The following is a 20210-nucleotide window of genomic DNA, read 5'->3' as shown; positions in this document are numbered from 1 at the left end:
CTTAGCTTATCCATATCAATCACCATCTTACTGGTTTCATACCAGTTTGTCCTTTCCAGTTAAACACACATTTTACATCTACAGAAAGATGTTGAAACAAAGGAATGTGGGGCTGTTCCAGGTGAATGAAAAAGCCCTCAGTGTCAGACCTCTGTGACCTCTCTTCCCTCAAACACACCGACTCTTTATCTCTTTCTCTTATCAGCTGCACTGCTCAGAGATCTTGCAGCTGTCTGTGCGTCTTTGTCTCCACAAGACGGCTTATTTGACCACGCAAGCTCCAGGGTCAGGGTCATTCATTGTACGCGCTGGTGCTAGTTATCAGTTTTGATGTCTGAGGAGAGGCAGAGTGTAAACATTGAGTAAAGCTCTGTTTACCCTCTCTCATAGATTCTCCATTAGAGCTCACTCTGATCATCCAACAAGTGCTTTATCATGAGGGCAGAGTGGGTAAAGGAGACAGGATATATGTAGACAGAACATGGCTTTATCTAAACAACTTACTTTGGAGCTTTGCTTTATAAAATACCAATGGAGTCCATTCATCCAAAGCACCTTATAGTTGCAGAACTGTATACACTTTGAATGAGTTGTTACTCAAGTAAGCCGAGAAAAATGAAGCTTTAAATTTGTCTTTATATGAACAAAACAGTAAATCTATTAAACAAGAAACTAAATGTTAGATAAAATGACCAACACAATGACAACATATGGGTGCGACTGCACCAAGATCCACTCTGGAAGGAAAACACAAAATGTCTGTAGATCACAGAGGAAGGAAAAGGGATGTGGAGTATGTGCTAAGCTGAAGTGATCTTTTTCTAAGCCCCTACATGAAACTACACTGTGGGTGGCAGAGACAAGGGACCTTCACTTCATACCTGGCAGAGTTGAAACACTCGGAAATGGTGCAGTGGCAGTGTGCTTTCACACCACCATGTGATGTCATTCTCAGTCTATAATAAAGCATGTGAGACTGAAAGTTCGGCTGAATAGAACATGCGCTTTTCAACATCATTCCTGCTTCTCTTTAATTTGCTGTGGCCAGATTTACAGTCAGGCAGACCACGCTGAAGAAGCAGGAAACACAGGGGGAGATTTTGTGGGGAAAGGTCTGTTTACCTTTGGGCAGAAAAACTCCTCTCTTTGTGAGGTAAAATAAACTTTTTAATGTGTTTATATGTCACAACTGGACCCGCTTAAAGAGTTCATTGTTCTTTAGATTTCATAAGAGACGCAGTGAAAAAAAAAGAACTTTGAGCAGAACCCATATTTGTTCATTTGTAGCAGATGTCTGCGTGTATCTGATTTTACACGGTTGCATCAGAGGAGAACTGTTTAGAAATCTGGTCGTAAAACATCCCTCTTTTATTGAACCTTCTGTGATGGGAATTTCTGTGGCTCAAACACATGCTCAAGTATACAGTTTAGTTAATAACAAGCTTAGTCCACATACGATTACAAAACACTTTACTTTATGTTGGTGAACACTGAACAGCAGATTGCTTTGCTCTGAAAAGTGAAAATCCATTACACTATCTTCTTTGTATTTAATTTACCAAAGCATCCATCGTCCTCTTTCTTCCACCACCTTCAGATTTGCATAATTTATAGAAGAGTTAGTTGGAGTTAGTTGCTATAACCACACAGTAAAAACTGGAGAGTACATTTTCATTGAATGCAATCATGGCAGAATTTTAAAAGGAAATCACCTGTTTGGGATCATTTAATTTCTTAAACTTGCATTTAAATGTTATGCTGGCTAGAGTCAAATGGCGTCAGATGAAGAACACCTCTGGTCGCTGCTTCTACGAACAAACAGGATGATACACAACATTTGATACATGACTGCAGAGTCTCGTGTCCTGAGTGTGACACAGACCCTCAAAATTGGACCAAAGTTGCTGATAGATTTGTCCAATTTCCAAATTAAACAAACTGGACATAAAAAGTGAGACTTGAATGTGATGGAATGTTGATACTGAGGCTAAAATGCATATTTACAATATGAAACTAATATGAGACAAAGAAGATGAAAAAGGAAAACTGCCTAAAATGTGCAATAACTCCTAAAAGCTCCACTGAGAGAGCTAATTGTCACAACAGCAGTTCTGTGGTTACAGAGGCGGAAAAATCAGGGCAGACAGCTTTGCCAAGTCAAACTTTGATGACTTCAAATTTTTCCCCATTTTGGCACATGAAAACAACAAATGTACAACCGTCTCATTCCTTCCATTGTTACTGTCCGTCACTCTGCTGCAGAGTTCACTTCATCTCCCTGTTATCAGCCTATCACCCAGTTTGCGTCTGTTTACGTAATCCAGAGCTCTGCATTCCTCTGCCTGTTTAACCTGCAGGGCTGCGGTGGTCTTCTGCATCACCCTGAGCAGTCAGTTGAAATGGTAGTAATCTATTCCCTCCTTCAGCTGTAAGGAGTTAAGATTTTCCTCCAGAACACCTCCCGTCATGTCCTACAAATGAAAAACAACAAGAAAAATACAAAAACATGGTTAAATAACATCTTGTTCAAGACGCATTATATTTTGCAATGCTGTTTCTTTTTGGACTCAAAGTAAGTCAAAAGTTTAACACAGAGCTGACAGTGTCCGACACACCTGCGGTAAAGAACTGCAGCCTGAGAGAACAGATCAAATGAATAAACTTGTTGATTATGGTTATTTGACATCTGGGTGAAACACGTGTGATTGAGACCAGGTGACTGTGTATGTGTGGGTGTTTTAAAGAATGAGAGACAAAACGAGCATGATTGAGTCCAGGCCTTCTTGTTCTCTGATTACTGCTCACAATTCCCATAATTGAGCAATTAGCAGACCCCTAAGGTGGGGTCACCCTAGATTTGAATCTGAATCTGACTGGGTGATAAAAAGGCAATTATAGATTTCACTTCCAGAGCAACTGTGAGGGCTTGTTTTAGTACTAATAAACAAATGAAAAGCAAAACAGAATAGCATTATCTTAGGAAACAGCTATTGGAGTAGAGCATAAAACCACTATAAAGCCCCGACACGTGTTAAATTGTGACAGCATCAGATGTTTGCACAAGCATCATGTGATCAAAGATCAGGTCTGTAACCATTTCCTGACGGCTCCCATGTGTTTGTGTGTGTTACGTCCTTTACTGGGCACACGCCCTCGTTCATTATGTTAAGTTGGATAACAGACCTGAGGGACAGGCAGTCAGAAACAGCAAACATGCAAAACACAAACTCTTTTCTGCTCACCAGTTTAACACAAATGATGAAGGGGCCTGAGGCATCTTTGTAGTGCAGGATTGGGACTTTGGGCTTTGGTCTTTCCTGGAGTGATATCAACAAAAAAATTTTTTTAACTGTTGCCCAGAGCTTTGCTAAAACTGAATTCATTGGAATAAAGTAGCTGGATGAATCAAATCCTTAATGTTTTTTTGTATCTGCAGCGATCTCACCTTGGATTCCTCATACGTGTAGAAGCCTTTCTGGATCTTGTTCTCATCCACATCACAGAAAGCTTTGACCTAATGTAACAGTACAGCGCTGAATGCTCTCACACACTCATATTTCACAACTTCTTTCACTGTGTTTCGCATTTATGTGGAAATTAAGGCCAGAAACAGAAAAACACACAATTCAGTGAGTGTTTTGCATCTGAAAATCAACATACTTTCCTCTGATTGGTCTGGCTCAGGCTTCGGTACAGCTTCCGGCCCTGTTTCCCAGCGTTCCATATGGTGAAGTTCTCACACTGGCTGAGAACTCTCTCCTGCAGGAAGTCAACTCGTAGCTTCCAAATAGTCTCTCTGGAAACAGAGAGAAGAGAAAGTTGTAATTGAGAGATGTTCTCATAGTTGAAGCTCAATGGACTATAAGATTGTGGGCCTCTATCAGGAACGTTTTGTTTATTCTGTGATCAACTGTTAGTTCAGTTTAAAAAAATGTGTGTGTGATAAGTGTTAAGCAGCCAGGATACAGTTATCCAATGCGTCTTGTTTATCAAAACAAATGAGTGTGAAAGACTTTGTTTTACAGTTGTTACACGCTGGACTGATTTATGACAGGAAGCACTGATTGCCTGGAGTTTAGCTGGTTGTTTGGAAATCTCTCTTTGGTGACGTGACCACAGTGTCTTGTCATCTAAAGGCTGCTTCTTTTTAGCAGATCCAAAAGTTTCCATGTGATGTAAATTGTGCCATCTTTCAAACTCGGCGAAGGTCTGTGGACATCCACATAAACGCAAAACCTTTGGCCATTGCAGTGTGTATGCACCACTAGCATGGCCAACTGCGCCTGCACCAGGGGAAAAAGGGGCTACAACAAGACAGTGCTCATTATTTAGAGCTTTCCAATGAATATTCACTGCCTGACCCAAAACATTTAGCTTTGATTAAAGCACACGTTGACATATAAACCTATGTATTGTTAGAACTTTTCTGTCAAGATCTTGTGTCGATGGTGTGAGAGTCAGACCATTGCATAATATCCTCTCCAACTCATCCAAAAGATTCTCAATGGGGTTAAGATCTGGAGTCAGTGGTGGGCAGTCCATGTGTGGAAATGATTTTTCATGCTCCCAGAACTGCTGTTTCACAATTTGAGCTTGATGAATCCTGGCATTGCCATTTTGGAATATGCCTGTGCCATAATGAAAGAAAAGAAATATTTATGGAAAGACTTATTCAGTTTGTTAGCTGACCTTGGTTTTAGGGCAACCCCAGATCATAACACTGTCCCACAAACTTGTACGGTAGACAATAGTCATCATGGGTGCAGCACTTCATCTGCTGTTCTTCTTCGCCTGATGTTCCCATCATACCGAAACAATTTAAATGTGGACTCATCAGACCACATCACCTTTTTCCATTGCTCCAGAGTCCAATCTTTATATTCTACAGCAAAGCAACGCCTTTTTTCCCCCAATTAGCTTCACTTATAAGTGATGTTCTTAAGACTTCGCAGCTGTTCAGTCCAAATAGCTTCACATTGTGTGTGTGGAAATGTGGAAATAATTTTCACCATTAGACACTGCAGTGAGTTCAACTGTTGACACTCTTTGATTTTTGTTCATCAAATGTTAAAGCGATCTCTGATGATTTCTGGGACTTAAAAAAACCCCCACTGTAGTCATAAAGTTTGAATGAAGCAGACCAATAATTTGAGTCTTCTGAAACAGAGTAACATGTTGTCTTCTGGCATAGTTATTTAAGGAGTAAGAAGCTACTCTCTGTATGAGTTAAGGTTAAACAGATTAATCACTGCAGTACTATTCCAGTGGAAGGCTCTTACCTATTTGCTTAGATATACCCAGGTGGCGACTGTAGAAAAAGAGTGCAAGGACACATGGAGGGAATAAAACCCCCTGACGAAAAATCATTTAAAATTCTCTCCACAGTATGTCACCCCACTGAGCTCTGGACCGGAAGGCCAGGCTTCCCAGCTGCAGACTATTTTATAGTGGCTGGCTCACCTCAAGAATAATCGTATATGATGCTGCAACCCAATCTGTAAAAGGCTTCCACACTTTCTATGCAAACACAGAGCAAGCCTTTCAAAAATATCCACTGAAGCCATGTGGGTTTCACGTGTTAAATGTGAGGGACAAGGACCCTCACAATAACATAATTACTATTCATCTCCAAAGCACACAGAAATGTATCCTTCCTGCAGTATGAATAAATAGCTGCCCATGCTCAGCGTCTGCATACCGATGCAGAGACCATGAATGAACCATCACTGAAGAACACAAACTGGAATGTATTCCTAAATCTAAACAAAAATAGCCTTTAATTCCAAGACATGGCAACGATATAAAGAGATACTCGCCTTTCACTCACCTTTATAAACGCATCTCTTTGGTGCTATAAATAATAACTTAAAAAAAACTTCAAACCTCATATACAGGTCGTCTACAGTGACATTTATGTGTCAGACACAGAATAAGATGATGGGTTCATTTCAACAAAGTAAGGCTGGCAATGGACGGGAGGGGGTGACAAGAAGTGGGGGAGAGTGTAAAGTAGTCATGACTGAAATAGACCTCCAAAAATAGAAAGATGATAGATGAAGACACAGAGGAGGATGATCGGTGAAGGAGTGCGTCAACACAGGCAGATATACGAGCAGTAGTTGCGGGAAGGGAGGAAGGAAGGAGGGAAAGAGGAAAAGAAGGAGAACTAACAGGACAGAGGGGATGAAAGGTGGGGATGTGTAGGGAGGGGGGGGGTCAGGAAAGACCTTTTTCTTTGTTGTGTTTTACATGTAGAGGCACACGTATACACACCTGTAGACACTGCGTGGTGAAACATGGGCAACAGCAGGAATGTCAGCTCCCCCCACACACAACATGTCAAACACTTCTGTTCACACTGAGATCCGATTCCCTCCATGCAGCAAGGGGAGGATACTGAACATTCCAGAAAAAGAAGGTTGAAATTCCTGATTTAAATGCTGGGAAAGTGACTGGAATTCCAAATACACAGTCTGAAAATCTCAAGATTACGAAAACATGCCAGTATGTGTGTGCGTGTTTGCGTACATATTTGGCTGTGAGAGCCCTGAGAAACTCTGGGATGCCAGTGGGCAGCTGCGTGTAGGTGGAGGATCAACACAGTGTCCAAGTATCTGCGTGTGAGTGCAGCTGAGTGGGAATGAGGGTGTATTGTGAGACTGACGCTGTTACAGAATGAGTGGTGGCCTTCTCATGGTAACGATAAACCAGCAGGCACTCGTCGACCCTGAGCAGACCCCCTCCCTGACGAAGAATCTTGTAGAATAAGAGCAGATCCTCCGGGACTCCCTGGAGACAAAGAAGTTAAAACAGAGAGAGACATGATGTGAGGTAAGGATTCAGTAACTGCCGCAGGTGGTCAGGTCAAAATATTGAATACTGAGGTCATCTTAGGTCGGAATCATTTGTTTTAATAAATAGATTTCCATTACTGTTTTTGGTCTTAATAAGAAAAAGGTGAATGGAAACAGTGTAAGAAATCAAAAACTGTTCCATGAGTGTACGTCACAAATTTATGCGCTCACCTTTGCTTTTTTTCTGTTCTGATTAAGACTTGAATTCGGAGGTATGGAAACAGAAAAAGTCCGTCTGGAACTGGCAGCTATCATGATGATGTCACTCACCAGCTGTCTCCAGTCTGAGACAGTAAGGTATAAACTCACATGGCTAACAGCCATATCTTTCCAGATATGACATAATGTCCCAGAAATCTCAAGAGATTCACTCTATTTTCATCTTAAGAATGTTCGTGGCTGTTTTTTTACCCCCAGAGTTTTGTTTCCTGTGAGGACATCTACTTCTTTTACTGAGTCACAGCTGCTAGTAACGTAGCATATACTGCCACCCTCTTGTGAAACTACACAGTCTGGTTTAAGTGCTTTAAACAAGTTCATGGAAACAAGATTTTTTATTTTGTTTTTGCAGCTTTTCATAAAATTGCATCAGATTTGCTCTGCTAATAAATGGAAACATGGCTATCGTGGAAAATAGCTTTTTGCTAGTCTTTGCCTCACAAAATGAATGGGAAGTACTTTCAGAGTTCTCTAGATATGATAAACATTTCTTGATGTGTATTTTTAAGTTGTACATAAGAAAATGGTTGGTGGAAACCATTTTCTAAAATTTTTCTTTTTTTATGGTTGCCAAAGGTGGTTTTAGCTTCTTATTTTTGAGCTGTGGCACATTAGTGAAAATGGAAATGCATTTAGGATATAAGCTCAAACGTGCCAAAAATATTCCTCATACAGCAGGTCACATGAACGGTCAGCTGTTTGTGTACCAAGAGAATAAACATGGCCAACACTCACAGACATATCTGGCCACAAACAATTGAGTTTTGTTGTTGTTTTTGTGTGTGTGTCTTCATTCACCAATGTTTTGCTGTTTAGCACCCACTTCACACATCAATGCAGCTTTTACAGCCACCAACTGACAACACTATGAAGCCTGGTTTATAGTGATGGAAGCCATGAATCGAAGCTCTGAAGCAACTCAAGAAGAACTGGCAATTTAAAATGAAGCTTCAATTTGAGGCTTGTATTATTATCCAAGCAAGGAATGATGTGGTCTATGACAACTGAAGCCTCGCTCAACAATACAAACGCGATTGGTTTGTCTGTCACTTCACACATTTGTTTCATTTGTGTAATTTTTAAACAGCATGGCATTGAGGCACTAACTACAGAACAAAATAAACTACTTGACTAAACTGCTTCAATTGTTAATCAGTTGAATTAAGTTTAGAGTGTAATTTTCCACTTGATTGAATCCATTAAAGTACACTGCCATCCAAAATCTAGAACTTCATATCAACTTTGAATTGAATCAATCAGCTGGTCCCAACCAGCAGGTTTACAAGGCTGGACAGATAACTCCAGAATAGTTACTTCAAAATTAAACAAATATATCCATGTTTTAGGTGAGAAACTGTTACAATGCCACCGAGTGTAGGTGTCTGCTAAAGTTAGAAACACTTTTGCTGTCTGAGTTGGTCAGAGGACACGTAACACAAGCTAGTTCATTCTGGGTACACTGACACCATACAGAGGTGGTTTTGGGAACAGTTTGAGAGTGACCCCTCACCTTGCCGCCCTCGTCAAATGGACCAACCTTCAGGAACAATTTCCTTGAGCAGAACCATGTCGGCATGACAACTGTGGGCCCGTGGGAGGTGTACACCTAAAACCCAAAACCAGGCAAGAATATAAAACAGACCACTTGGAGTGATATGTACAGTCCATTTATCATGAGCTCAACACCATACACAAGAGAATATAAGAAACACATTTCGATATAACATGATTTTACCATATATGAAGTGCAGTCAGCTGCAACACCATGACCGTAGTAAAAGTTCACTTGTCTTAACATCTGACGGTACCAACAAAAAGAAAACAGAATTTTCCTGAATGAGGACTTTGTGACAGATCTGTTGGATTATACTGTATTCAAATTTATCAGAGAACTTAAAAAAAGTGTGTATACTTAGGATTATTGTTCAAAGAACACAAGTTATCAATCTTCTATTAATTTTGTTCCAAAACTTCCTTCCCTACTTTAAGCCACAGTAAGCTGTGAAGTTCCATTTTGCAACCAAAGAAACACAAAGATCAAAAAATTAAAATAACTGTTAAGATGTTGGGCCACCACAAGAACTGCCTCTGATCTCCGCAGGGATGCATGATGTTGCAAGAGCGTCGACATACATGTCGCTAAAATATTTCAATGAAAATGTAAGTTATACAAAACTTCTTGTCATGATAGGAGAACAACAGATTTCCTTCTCATCCTGAAAACAAAAAAGGGCAAAATACAGCTACATGTACTCTCTTACAGCAGTGTGGAAGGGAAGGACGCACTTTTATTCTCCTACACATAATCTTTGGCTAATGAGTTTGTCTTTTCTTCTTGTCCTCCTTCTGACGGCAAACTCTTTCATACATCAGAACCACATCATGGTCTATACATTTCCCTTTTCACAAACGCAACCCCCAACTCATTTTTTCCATCGGTGCCCAGCCCCCTCTCCAAGCCCCCACCCCTTCTTGTTCCTCCTTTCGTCTGTTTTTTCAACAGTGATGTTTTTGCACTGTGAATCAGAAAACCACTCCAGTTTGATCCCCCCCCCTCTGTGCGCCTACGTGTGTTCATGTGTGTGACTACCGCAGGACAGAAATGCATCAGAGATTAAGAAAAAATGTGCTAAACATCTGGATTCAGCAAGTCCAACAGCTGGACAGAATCTAATCTAGTGAGTGAGTGCAAATTGTGTGTCCACCTACATATGTCTCTTCGCCCTTCTGTTGTAATATTGCAACATTTTGCAGATGTAAGTTGTGGCCAAAACATGAATAAGGGGAATAAGAATTAACTCTGGGAAAACACCAAATTCTGATTGAGTCATTGTGTGAGTGAGCAATCACAGGGGTAGGGGTGTTTTTTGGATAACTATATCTAATGCCACACAGATGAACACTCAAATGGAACACTGAGCAAATTTATAGTTTAACTAAGTCAGCTTCCATTTCTTTGTCCAAACAGTAAAAAGCAAAGGCAGATAAAGTGACGAAAGGGGAAGGAAAAAGAGGCGGCTTTCAAGTCTGCAGAATCAATGTATGATCTCATTCTCATGCTCCATGAAACTTAATATATTACAAAAATCCTGGAATGTCTGTTGAGTAGTTAAGCAGATTGTGATAATGTGTCCCTGTGTTTCAGAGGGTGATTTCAGTTTGTCTTGTATCCTTGGTGACAGTATGTTTTGTTAAATCAGATACTTCAAATTCCAATCTAAACATAAATTACTTTCACTTATCATTTCATGAATAATCTAAGTAAGTAAGGCAAACGTTGTTTGTAAAGATTCTGTCTTGTCCACCCCTGTAAGCAGGCTCTTCAAACAATAAATGACAGATGTGAGACATCTTGAGACATCATCATCTTTATTGCAAAATACATACATGAGAGAATAATGACTGCACTCCAACCTACAGAACATTAATGTTGTCAGAGCTCAACAGAACTGGCTTGCAGCCAATCTAACTGGCCCCTTCAATGTGGAAGTAAAGTAGGAGAAGTTGAAGTGCCAATATACACATCAATTTTCCCCATTTACAGATATATACTGCTGTTAACAGCAGCGTTTCTAAGACATCAATTACAAAGAAAAAAGGAGGCAAACAACATGATCTAGAGAGGAAACAAACTGTCTCCTTACACTGAAGGCCACCAGACATTCGGGATGAACTAAAAGTAGGTTCAAAAGAAATTAAGCTGAGCATACAGCAGAGGCAAACAGTGATTCAACCAAGTCTAAGTAAAATCCGAGTTGTATCAATGATCATCCATCAGTATGTGAACACTTCAAAGAAGTGGTCTGAGAGTCTTGAGTAGACATCCCAGTCTCTGACCGACTATCATTACAGTAGCTAGTCACGAGGGAGGAGCTGGTGGGGGACTGAGTGAGGGGATATGAGAAGGGAAACCCGGAAAAGGAAAACATACCACAAACATGACAGAGAGCGCAGCTGAGGAGACTGAGCAGAATTTGGTCAAACGTTGGCAGGAACACTCGTGTCTCTTTGATGTCTTTAACATACAGACATTGTGACAGACTTGAGGGAAGCAGAGGAGAGAAACTGACAGTGAAAATTTGACTATGCGCTGCTCCCTCAGGAGAACAACTCTTTTCAACAGAAAGCCAGTGAACCAACTTTGATGTGTAAAACTCAGTTCTCTTTTAATGTTCTTCAAGGTTTTTCCTGCTGTGACATGTCAAAATGACAGCTCAACAGTGTTAGACTCAACATTTGGTCACGATGACCCACACTTGTTTCCTACTGGCCCTCCAATGAGCTGCTCCAACGTATTTGCTTTGAAGCACAGGAAGAGGGGAAAGGTGACCTCGATAACAGCATACAGGAGGCTAATTATTTCACAAACTCGAGCAACAAAATACTTAAAGTGCAGTGATGTGTTGTATTTTTCATCATGTTAACAGGATTCATCTGCTGCACGATTGGCTGGGGGACAACAGCAAGCTCATACTACTTTTTGTTTCTGCCAAATTCACTTTTCCACTACCAACCCCCCCCCCCCCCCCTGCCCTGCTGGCAGCATGACCCGTTTCCTCTCGTGGGTCTGTGATGCACAGCGAGGTCAGGAGCGACGCTGCCTCCACCCTCCACTCCACTGCCACATTTCCGTGGAAACTGCAAACAGCAGGTACGTATCCTGTTTCTGTCTGACCTAGTGGCAGCCTGACACATGACCTCTCATATACACATTAACCACACATATTCATCAACATCCAAACACATACTATACAGAGACTCATCTATTTACCTGTGAAACAAGCTGATCCGGAGTGAGAGAGTTGATCCAGCGGGTGTAACGTTCTGTAGATCCCTCCGGCAGCCTCTGGACTCTACAGCCAATCAGCTGTTATGAAAACACACAGGCAGACCTTAAGAGAGTAATAAACACATTTATTGTTCTTTGTAAGTTTAGCTGCCCACAAAAACCAAGATGACCACAGATTTCACTCGGAGGCCTTGATAATAAACATTTTGAGCAGCTTACTGGATACAAGATGAACATTTGAATCAGATCATTTTAAGTTAGTTTAAGTTCTAACCACCTCTGAAATGCAGAAAAATATCTTTATAGGCAAAGACTGTGTGTGCTACACTGGCCTGTCTGCAGTCCAGATTCGGCTCCTACTGAAAATGTACGGAGCATCATAAGAAGGAGAATCAGGCCACAACAACCACAGACTGTTGAGCAACTGAAATCTTATGTTCAGCAAGACTGGAAACAAATGCCTCTGAAAACTGCAACAATTAACATTGCTTATTGTTTCTATTTTTCAAATGTCTGTGACAAACCTGTGTCTGTTAAAAATGACCCAATGGAATTAACGAATTACAAACAGACGTTTTTATTGGAATTTAGAAAATGAGCTTTTTCTGGAAAGGGTCTTTGTACGTACAAGTTCAATCCCCGAAGAAAGAAATAATGGAAAAGTAAAGAAGGGCTTCCATCAAGAGGAGAGAAGCAACATAAAACTGAAAAACAAAACAGAGGATCACCCTTTTTTTGTCAGAACCATAAAATATTACAGAAAAGGGTAGGTTGTTTATGCAGGGCAGCAAGCCTGCTGTCTCCACACAGTCTTTCTCGTTTCCCCTCACACATGCAACCTTCAACCTCTGACCTGGCACGCCAAAGAAAGCATCAACACCGGATACTCACACTGTTCTGCGTGCCAGCTGCATGGACATGCACGCCCTCACACATGCTCACTCACACAGACGACATGAATAACTTTTATTTTTCAGAGAGAGAGAAGGAGAAGTGAAGAGAAAACAAGGAGAGCAGGGGTGAAAGCAGCACACAAAAGAAAAGGAAGGAAAGTGAGTAAGCAAACAGCTACTTGAGAAAGAACTTACAGAGTTTTGATGGAGGACGGATGCATCATACTGCAGACGAACTCTTTGGGGGAACATAATATCATCCTGAGGATAAGAAAATGAAATATTCAAACTCACCTGTCAACAGACAAACACAAAAAATGCTTAGGTGCTATTTAACTTCTTTGACTTGCTGATTTTCAGCAGAATTTAAGGACTGATCAAAAAATAAATGATCTGAATGATTTTTGTATCATCATTATTTAGTGTAAATTAACTACTTTTGAGTTTGATAGTTGCTACCAAAATGAACAATTCTGACATACAGATTAGAAGAAAAGTACAGTTCAAACAGCGAGTTCAAGATAAAATCCAAAATTAGAGCTGAGGCGGAAAGACATGAAATATAAGCAGCACAACAGTGAGTCAAGCTGCTTAAAAACAAATCTTAACAGTGGTCAGCCACAAAGTCACTCTGTGACAATCGGACATGCAACGATAAAGCGCTGTATCAAAGCCAAAGCAGCTGTCATGGAGGACACACATAAAACACACCATGTATACCAAACACCGCTTTCAGCTCGTTACTTGTGTGTTCTGACAGGTCTGTCAAACAGTCGCTGAGCTGCTGAGAGCCGTGTCGTGTGCGTGTATATTCAGACAAACTGATACGATTTCATTAACTTTGACCCACTACTGTGTGTATTATGAAAGACATCTGGACGGTGGAATGAAGCACACCTACCGCATCCTGAAAGCACAAGTACTGTCCACAACTCTGAGACGCTGCCTCATTCTTTGCATATCCCACTGAAAGACAAAGAACTGTTTGATTATGTTTATGCGTCTTGCATAATTTCGTTTAAAACATTTAAAGAATTGTCAACAACATGTGAAGGAATAACAGATGTTCTGCAAAAGACCCTTCAAAAATATCACTTTGCATCTCAAGATAAATTTAGCACGATAAAGTTATACTTCCTTTATACACTGTTCCAAACACGCTCATTCTTGTTGGCATGCAGGTAGTCAGTTTATTAAAGAAAAAGTGCAACAGTGGCTGTAGTTCTTAGAGAGCAGAGCAGGATGGCTGAAAGACAAGTCAGGCAACTTTCCAGCCTTAAAACAGACCAACACGCACTTGAATATATAAATAAACAAATGAATGAATGTCTTCATAGACATCGCACAGATGCAATACAATTAGATAGCCACTCTTGACAGAGTGCAAATGATAAAACATACACACATCTTTAACACAATAAACTAACTGCACATACACAACTTTTTACATGAAAAGATGAGGGGCAAAACTATGAGCAAAAACAAGGTAAATATGCATTAAAGCTTACAACCGTTTTCACTGAGCACCGACAACAGGTGACAGAGTACTGGAGACTGAACCCCAGCAGAGAACTGAATTTCATTCAGCTCATCGTCACACAAACTGGTTGGTAGATGATTATATGCTGTAGCAGTGTTTGGTGGAATACTCTGCACTAATTCAAATCTTTTATTGAAGAACTGTTGTTTCTTTGTTTGTTTTTTAAAGCGGGGTTTCAGTAGACAATCATTTGTCATACAAATAACTGCTTAATTAAATTTTTCTGTTCAGTTCAAAGCCACTGTTATACAAGATTAGCAGACATTTATTGAGAATAAATACAGAAATCTTAATAAAAAATATGTCTGTTTGCCTTTTAGGGCTTTCTTTATAAAGAAAATGTACACGGCAGACACGCCACTAGCTTAGCTCCCCCATCAGAATTCCTCCATCATTCTGCAACTCAAAGCGCTCTGACCGCTGCCTGCTCTATGTAAGATACTGACCACTTCAGACAATTCCACCAGAAAATCCCTTTATCATTTAAGCATATGTCTGCTTACTGCATGTTTGAATATACTGGGTTTCACTTCAAAGCCCAACAGAAGTTGGGTAATCAACTATGTGTGACCTGCATTTTAATTATCACCTATTTTGCTTTACTGCATCAAAACCTCACTAAATGTCAAGTATATTCCTCAATACTATCCTTTTCTTTGACATTTAAATTTAAAATGCAACAAAGAGTTTAGAGGAACTCTTAACAGACACAACATCAGTGGACAACATTAGTTAGTTATGAATCATTTTGCAGCAGCTGAAGCACAAAAGAACACAACTGAACATGGGTTTTGGGGAACTTGTCAAGTTTGTGCTTATATCATGGACATCAGGTTTCATGAAGAAAACAAACTTCTGAACTTGGGGCTGGAAAGTGACTGTTAGTCAATATAAACAATCCACTGACCTCCTCTGGGTTGGGCAGAGTTGTGACCAGAGATAACCACTGTGATGCCCCTCGCCTCCAGCCTCTCCTTCCAGCCCTCTACCACTTTCCTGGAGTCATCCTGAATGACACGCGAAGGGGAAGGTTACACTACGCCAGGTTTCACTGAACTGCCTATTTAGACATTTTTATATGCAAACAAGCAAACGTACAGTGCTAGCGTCATCAAACACAGACAGCTCCATGGATCCAGCAAAGTCTTGGTGTAATATGGCCTGCAGACACTCGTCAAGCCAACACGATGCATTGTACACTGGCATGATAATACTCTGAGTAGAGAGGAAAAAGAAAGTTCACACATCACATGCACAGTTGAGTCATGCATGCCCAGTTGTATGGTGATTTTGTCAAATGGTGAAATTTCTGTAGGCATTTATCTGTCTGACAAAATAAACAAATAAAAAAGATATGACTGAATGCATTCAGAGTGTCTGAAGCCTCTGAAGTCTAGCTGAGCATTTTCAAATTTTTGGGGGATTTGTTTTTTTTTTTGTGTCATGTATACGTGCAGATGTACAAATGCTGTGCAACTAGGGAACAACTGCAACCAGAAGCATTAGTGAAAGTCCAGTCCAAGGGGGAAGTGAAATTAAAAAAAAAGAGAAAAAGTAACACTGAAATTCTAAAAAGGTGCAAAAACAAATATAATAAGCTGTGTTGGAAGATGTTTTCAGTGCTATGTGTTCTTCGCAGCTATAGATTCGATGAACACATGATCATAGATATAACAACAAAAAAAATGACAGTGAACTGGATTATAGTTGGCTTGAGCTGTACTAAATATTTGAAGTACAGTGTGATTACATTTACTGTGATTTGGTGCTATATATACATATTATACTGAAATTAACTCAAAATGACCATAAGTGTGCACGCTGAACCCAGTGGAAGCAACACATCTGTAAAAGGCCTTAATTTACTGCAGGGACATTACAACCGTTTTAACAACAGTCGGTGATGCTGCCTGTGACTTTAAATAAATGTCACCAACTGTGTTTAAACAGCTCTCTGTGAACAGGCGCTACAAGCTAAACACTTCCTCTTATTATTCTCCTGTTCGTCACTGTTAACCTTTGTGTTGAGCGCCCATCATCACCCACCACATCCACTGCGCTCTCCTCCGCCTCCTGCTCCTCTCCTTCTGTCTGTGTCACTTCACTTCCTGCTGTTCGGAGCCGCTTCGGTGGGTTCGGGTCCATGTCCCCGCTACTTACGTGCCTGTTGGCTTGACTTCAGGCTAGCTTATCAAATATAACGTGAAAAGAATGCATCAGTATGATCGAGGAAACGATAGACATTTGCTGTCAAGGAGTGGGCCACGAGGTGAGCACGTGAATTAAAGTGTCAGTGAGCGCTCAACCTGGAACAGTTCTTGAATTAAATGGACGTGCATTAGCAAAGATTATTAAATAAAACGTGTTCTGTGAGTATTAGTGGTGGTCGTTGCGACAGTTTTCCCCAAACGTGTCGCTTGGACTTGCACTGTGTAGCAACTTCCGCAAATATTCAATCTAAGACGCTGATTGGCTCTTGCAAAACACGGACGGACACTGGATTCGCTCTCTTTAATGTCAATCACCTCAAACAATGACGTCTGTGGCAGCTTCTGAAGTCGTTTGAAATAATAAGTAAATTGATGAAGACACGGTTATTTGATATTTGTTTGTATGACAAGGCGCACGTGCACGCAACATTTTTTAATTTTGTGATTTTTTTTGTACATGCGTAGTAGTCTTGCACTGCCTCCAGTATTCAATAAATACTGCTGTTTGAACAACCTATCTCGAGTAAGTACATTTTTGACATATAAGAAATGCGTCTTTTTTAATATGATACACAATAAGGACTATCCCCATAATTAAAGTTACACAACATGTACATTTTCTGGTCTTTATCAGTGAGTAGAGTTCACACAACTCAGTGGTTCTGTGATGTAGTTGTGCTTAACTGCATGGGCTTCACAACAGGTTGTTATGTATGATGACAGTCATTTTCAAGCACAACCTGGTGAGGGTAAGTTGCTCTGTTAATGCTGTTGTTTCAAAAATATTTTTAAGTTAGGAAAATTAGGTAAATACTCACTAAAGAAAACTTTAATCTTTGTTTTATTTGGACAGACTTGGCAATGATGACATGTAGCAGTAAATTTCTCTCTAGCTTTCCTGTTCTGTTGAATGGGGACCACATCAGTGTGTTTCTTATGTTAATGTTGGCAGCAGTAGCACGGGAGGTTTGTCTTGGTGAGCAGACAGAAAAACAGGATGGGCTGAAATATTGCTCCGGTCTGACTGTTGTTCTCGTTTTTTTTACCGTAACAGAATCATGAGAGATTGACTGTGTGAGTGGGTCCCTCTGTGTTTGTGTCACTGACTGACATGTTGCAGTCATTGTCTGAGTCAGGAATAAAAAATATCTGTCCGTAATTAAGAAGTATCCATTGTCCATGTTATTAATTAGGGGACTTAGCAAACCATACAGTGGGTATGATTGGTCTCTTGTTCGATTTTGTGTCTTAACAAAACTTTTCATACTTGATACTTAGTCTCTTTACATGCACACATACATACACAAAATACTTAATCAGAGACTCTCAGGAAGCAGTTTAGAAGCTGCTTTGAATGATTAAACAATATGAGTAGTTTCTCCAGCAGACTAATTGTTCCCACATTGTTACAGCACCTCGTTGAGTCTAAGATTAATTTATCACTCAAATACCTCTTTAAATTGGACGACTGCCCCACTGCAGGCCAGTAATAACAGCTCCAGGGGGGCTAAGGCCTGGAATTATTCTCTCATGCTTGAGTGCATGATGAGTGAAATCTGGAGAATATTTGACCCTTTTCTCCAGATGCACTGTTTCACAAATACCTGCTTAAAAGACTGGAACAAAGATAGTTTCTCAAGTGTATGTGTGCCACAAAATAGTCTTGCGAAACACAAAAGATCACTTCGCTGCACTGATGAAACTGTGAAACAAACCAGGTTTTGATTTCCAACTAATAGAGATGGATAGCTGTTCATAGCCACGCATGATTAAGAAACAGACAATTATTTATTCAGATGTTTCCATCTAAGAGGTTAAGATTTAGGTTAAGATTTTATTCTGAGCAATCATGTTAATTTGCTTGCACTACAGGCTCTAATGATTTCATGGGCACTTTTGCCGTAGAAAATAGTCTTCACTGACTACCGCAACTGTTCCCACAATAACTCACTGCTGCCTGTTTATGTCCCCTCCTCTGCCAAATCAACACCACATGGCAATGTTGCTTATCAAGTGTGCACACCAGTTGATTCACTGTATGAGGAGGTCGAGGCTGCAGCTGTTTAAATCTGTGATCAGACTGCGCTTGATTTTGTTTGGACAGAAATGCCAGAAATGAAAGGGAAAACAAGTGTGTGAGTGTGTCTGGGTGTAGGGACATGATTGGATTTCCTTGAATAATTTAATTTTGCTTTAGGAAATGGGGATTTTTGACTTTGTATGAGTTTTTCCGGACAGAGTTTGCAGTTGTTTAATTCATTTTGTGCAGAAATACATGCAGGCACACAGTAGGTCAGGCACTGTCAGTTGGCAGCTAACAGCACCTATGTGTTGACAGGGAACATAGAGTCACAAACATTAATATCAATGTGGATTTGATATAAATAAAGAGCTGTGTGAACGGTGTAATGCAACACACATTAATTTTTCTTATGTTGGTCTTATTGCCAGCATAAAACTGCAACATTTAAAATAGTTTTAACATATTAGGAGGACAGATATGACTTTTTCTCATTTTCTCAGAGAATGGTATCTTATGAGTGAGGCTGAATTATTTCCTTGTGTATACAGGGCCTGAGATCTAATTGTGTAACAATCAGCACTGTGATTTCTGTGGAATTGTTGTCGAATCTATTTCCCAGGGCCTTGAGTGTATTGACCGATTGACTACCTGGCAGGTAATTGTGTGAAGTGTGAAGTTTTAAATAGCTGGAAAGAAAAACTGCAGCAGACCAACAAAGTTGTACAATCAGTCAGTACTACCATCTAGTGGTTGAATAGGGTAGGTAGCTTTGATTTATTTGTTTGTTTGGCGTTTGCAGCTGCAAAGGGAGGAGTTTGTAAAAATAATGGAAGTATTTCATTTTAAAGTACAGTTACCTGTGATTTGGGGGACAAAGCGGGTATTCCTCTGGCTCCTTTGGGTACAGTGCCATGTCCCTTTCATATCAAACTTCAGCTACAACACAAACAGCTGTCACCTGCAGAAGTTCTCAGATGAAACAGACACTGTTGGATGTGAATCACAGGAGAATGAGCTGGAACCCAGCACTTTGTCAGCTGGTGTGCTCTCAACCATCTTCACATAAACACCAGCGAGACAAAGGAGACGATGATACACTTCAATAGGAAAGCATCCCACATCCCACTCGTGTGAAAGCAGCTCTCTTAATTAGTGTATTAACAGGTAACAGAAAAAAAAACCCATTAACTTGCAAAAAAGCAGGAATTATTTAACCAGTGCTACAAATTTGACAAATCTCACATAAATTCCTTTTCAGCAGCGAGCACCAAAGACCAGGACGATAACTATTTGAATTTTAATTTAAATAAAGGACTTTAACTTCACTTTACCTCTTTCTCTTTTTTTCACTGTAAATTTTGTTTATGATTATCTATAATTTATAAGTACTTTGAATCACCTTGTTGTAAACTGTGTTAAACTTTACATACCTCTGAACGTCCTATATGGCCTTCACCTCAACGATAAACAGGACTGGTCCACTAACATAGACTTACTGTACAAAAAAGCTCAAAGCTGCCTTTGCTGAGAAGACCAGTGAAAGGTCCAGTGAAAAACATTTTGTGATACTGTGGTGGCATCAGCGGTAGCCCTATTCATGCTGCGGTCTGCTGGGTAGTGGATGTACAGAGCAGCACAGAATAAGACTAGCTAGTCAGGAAGGCAAGCTCAGTCTTGGACTG

The 20210-nt window shown here is 40.2% G+C and overlaps 1 protein-coding gene across 3 annotated transcripts; it reads right to left on the bottom strand.

Annotated features, from left to right (window-relative positions):
* Positions 1 to 1453: 1453 nt before the first annotated feature.
* Positions 1454 to 16718, bottom strand: b3gntl1 (UDP-GlcNAc:betaGal beta-1,3-N-acetylglucosaminyltransferase-like 1). Of its 3 annotated transcripts, XM_072384253.1 has the most exons (12): positions 16342 to 16718; positions 15394 to 15510; positions 15203 to 15302; positions 13657 to 13721; positions 12951 to 13016; positions 11845 to 11940; positions 8584 to 8679; positions 6665 to 6789; positions 3661 to 3796; positions 3446 to 3514; positions 3243 to 3317; positions 1454 to 2471 (listed from the first exon to the last, which is right to left on the bottom strand). In XM_072384253.1, exons 1-12 carry the CDS (start codon positions 16438 to 16440, stop codon positions 2391 to 2393), a joined length of 1125 nt encoding a protein of 374 aa, XP_072240354.1. In that variant the 5' UTR covers positions 16441 to 16718; the 3' UTR covers positions 1454 to 2390. The 3 variants fall into 3 exon arrangements, with proteins under 3 accessions (XP_072240354.1, XP_072240356.1, XP_072240355.1); XM_072384255.1 differs by lacking the exons at positions 13657 to 13721; positions 15394 to 15510; positions 16342 to 16718 and having other exon boundaries at positions 15203 to 15224; XM_072384254.1 differs by lacking the exons at positions 15203 to 15302; positions 15394 to 15510; positions 16342 to 16718 and having other exon boundaries at positions 13653 to 13699.
* Positions 16719 to 20210: the final 3492 nt, after the last annotated feature.

The sequence above is a fragment of the Leuresthes tenuis genome, unplaced genomic scaffold (genome assembly GCF_036924035.1).
Source record: "Leuresthes tenuis unplaced genomic scaffold, fLeuTen1.0.hap1 SCAF_4, whole genome shotgun sequence".
Taxonomy (NCBI): domain Eukaryota; kingdom Metazoa; phylum Chordata; class Actinopteri; order Atheriniformes; family Atherinopsidae; genus Leuresthes; species Leuresthes tenuis.
This window is presented reverse-complemented; position numbering and strand designations above follow the sequence as displayed.

What these genes read in the sequence shown, in the direction of transcription:
- b3gntl1 (XM_072384253.1), bottom strand. Translation starts at nt 16,440, where the DNA reads ATGGACCCGAACCCACCGAAGCGGCTCCGAACAGCAGGAAGTGAAGTG. An exon ending in ACCACTCATTCTGTAACAGC is followed by an intron (nt 3,797 to 6,664) that starts GTCAGTCTCACA and finishes CTCTGTTTCCAG; the next exon opens with AGAGACTATTTGGAAGCTAC. An exon ending in ACACGTATGAGGAATCCAAG is followed by an intron (nt 3,318 to 3,445) that starts GTGAGATCGCTG and finishes ATATCACTCCAG; the next exon opens with GAAAGACCAAAGCCCAAAGT.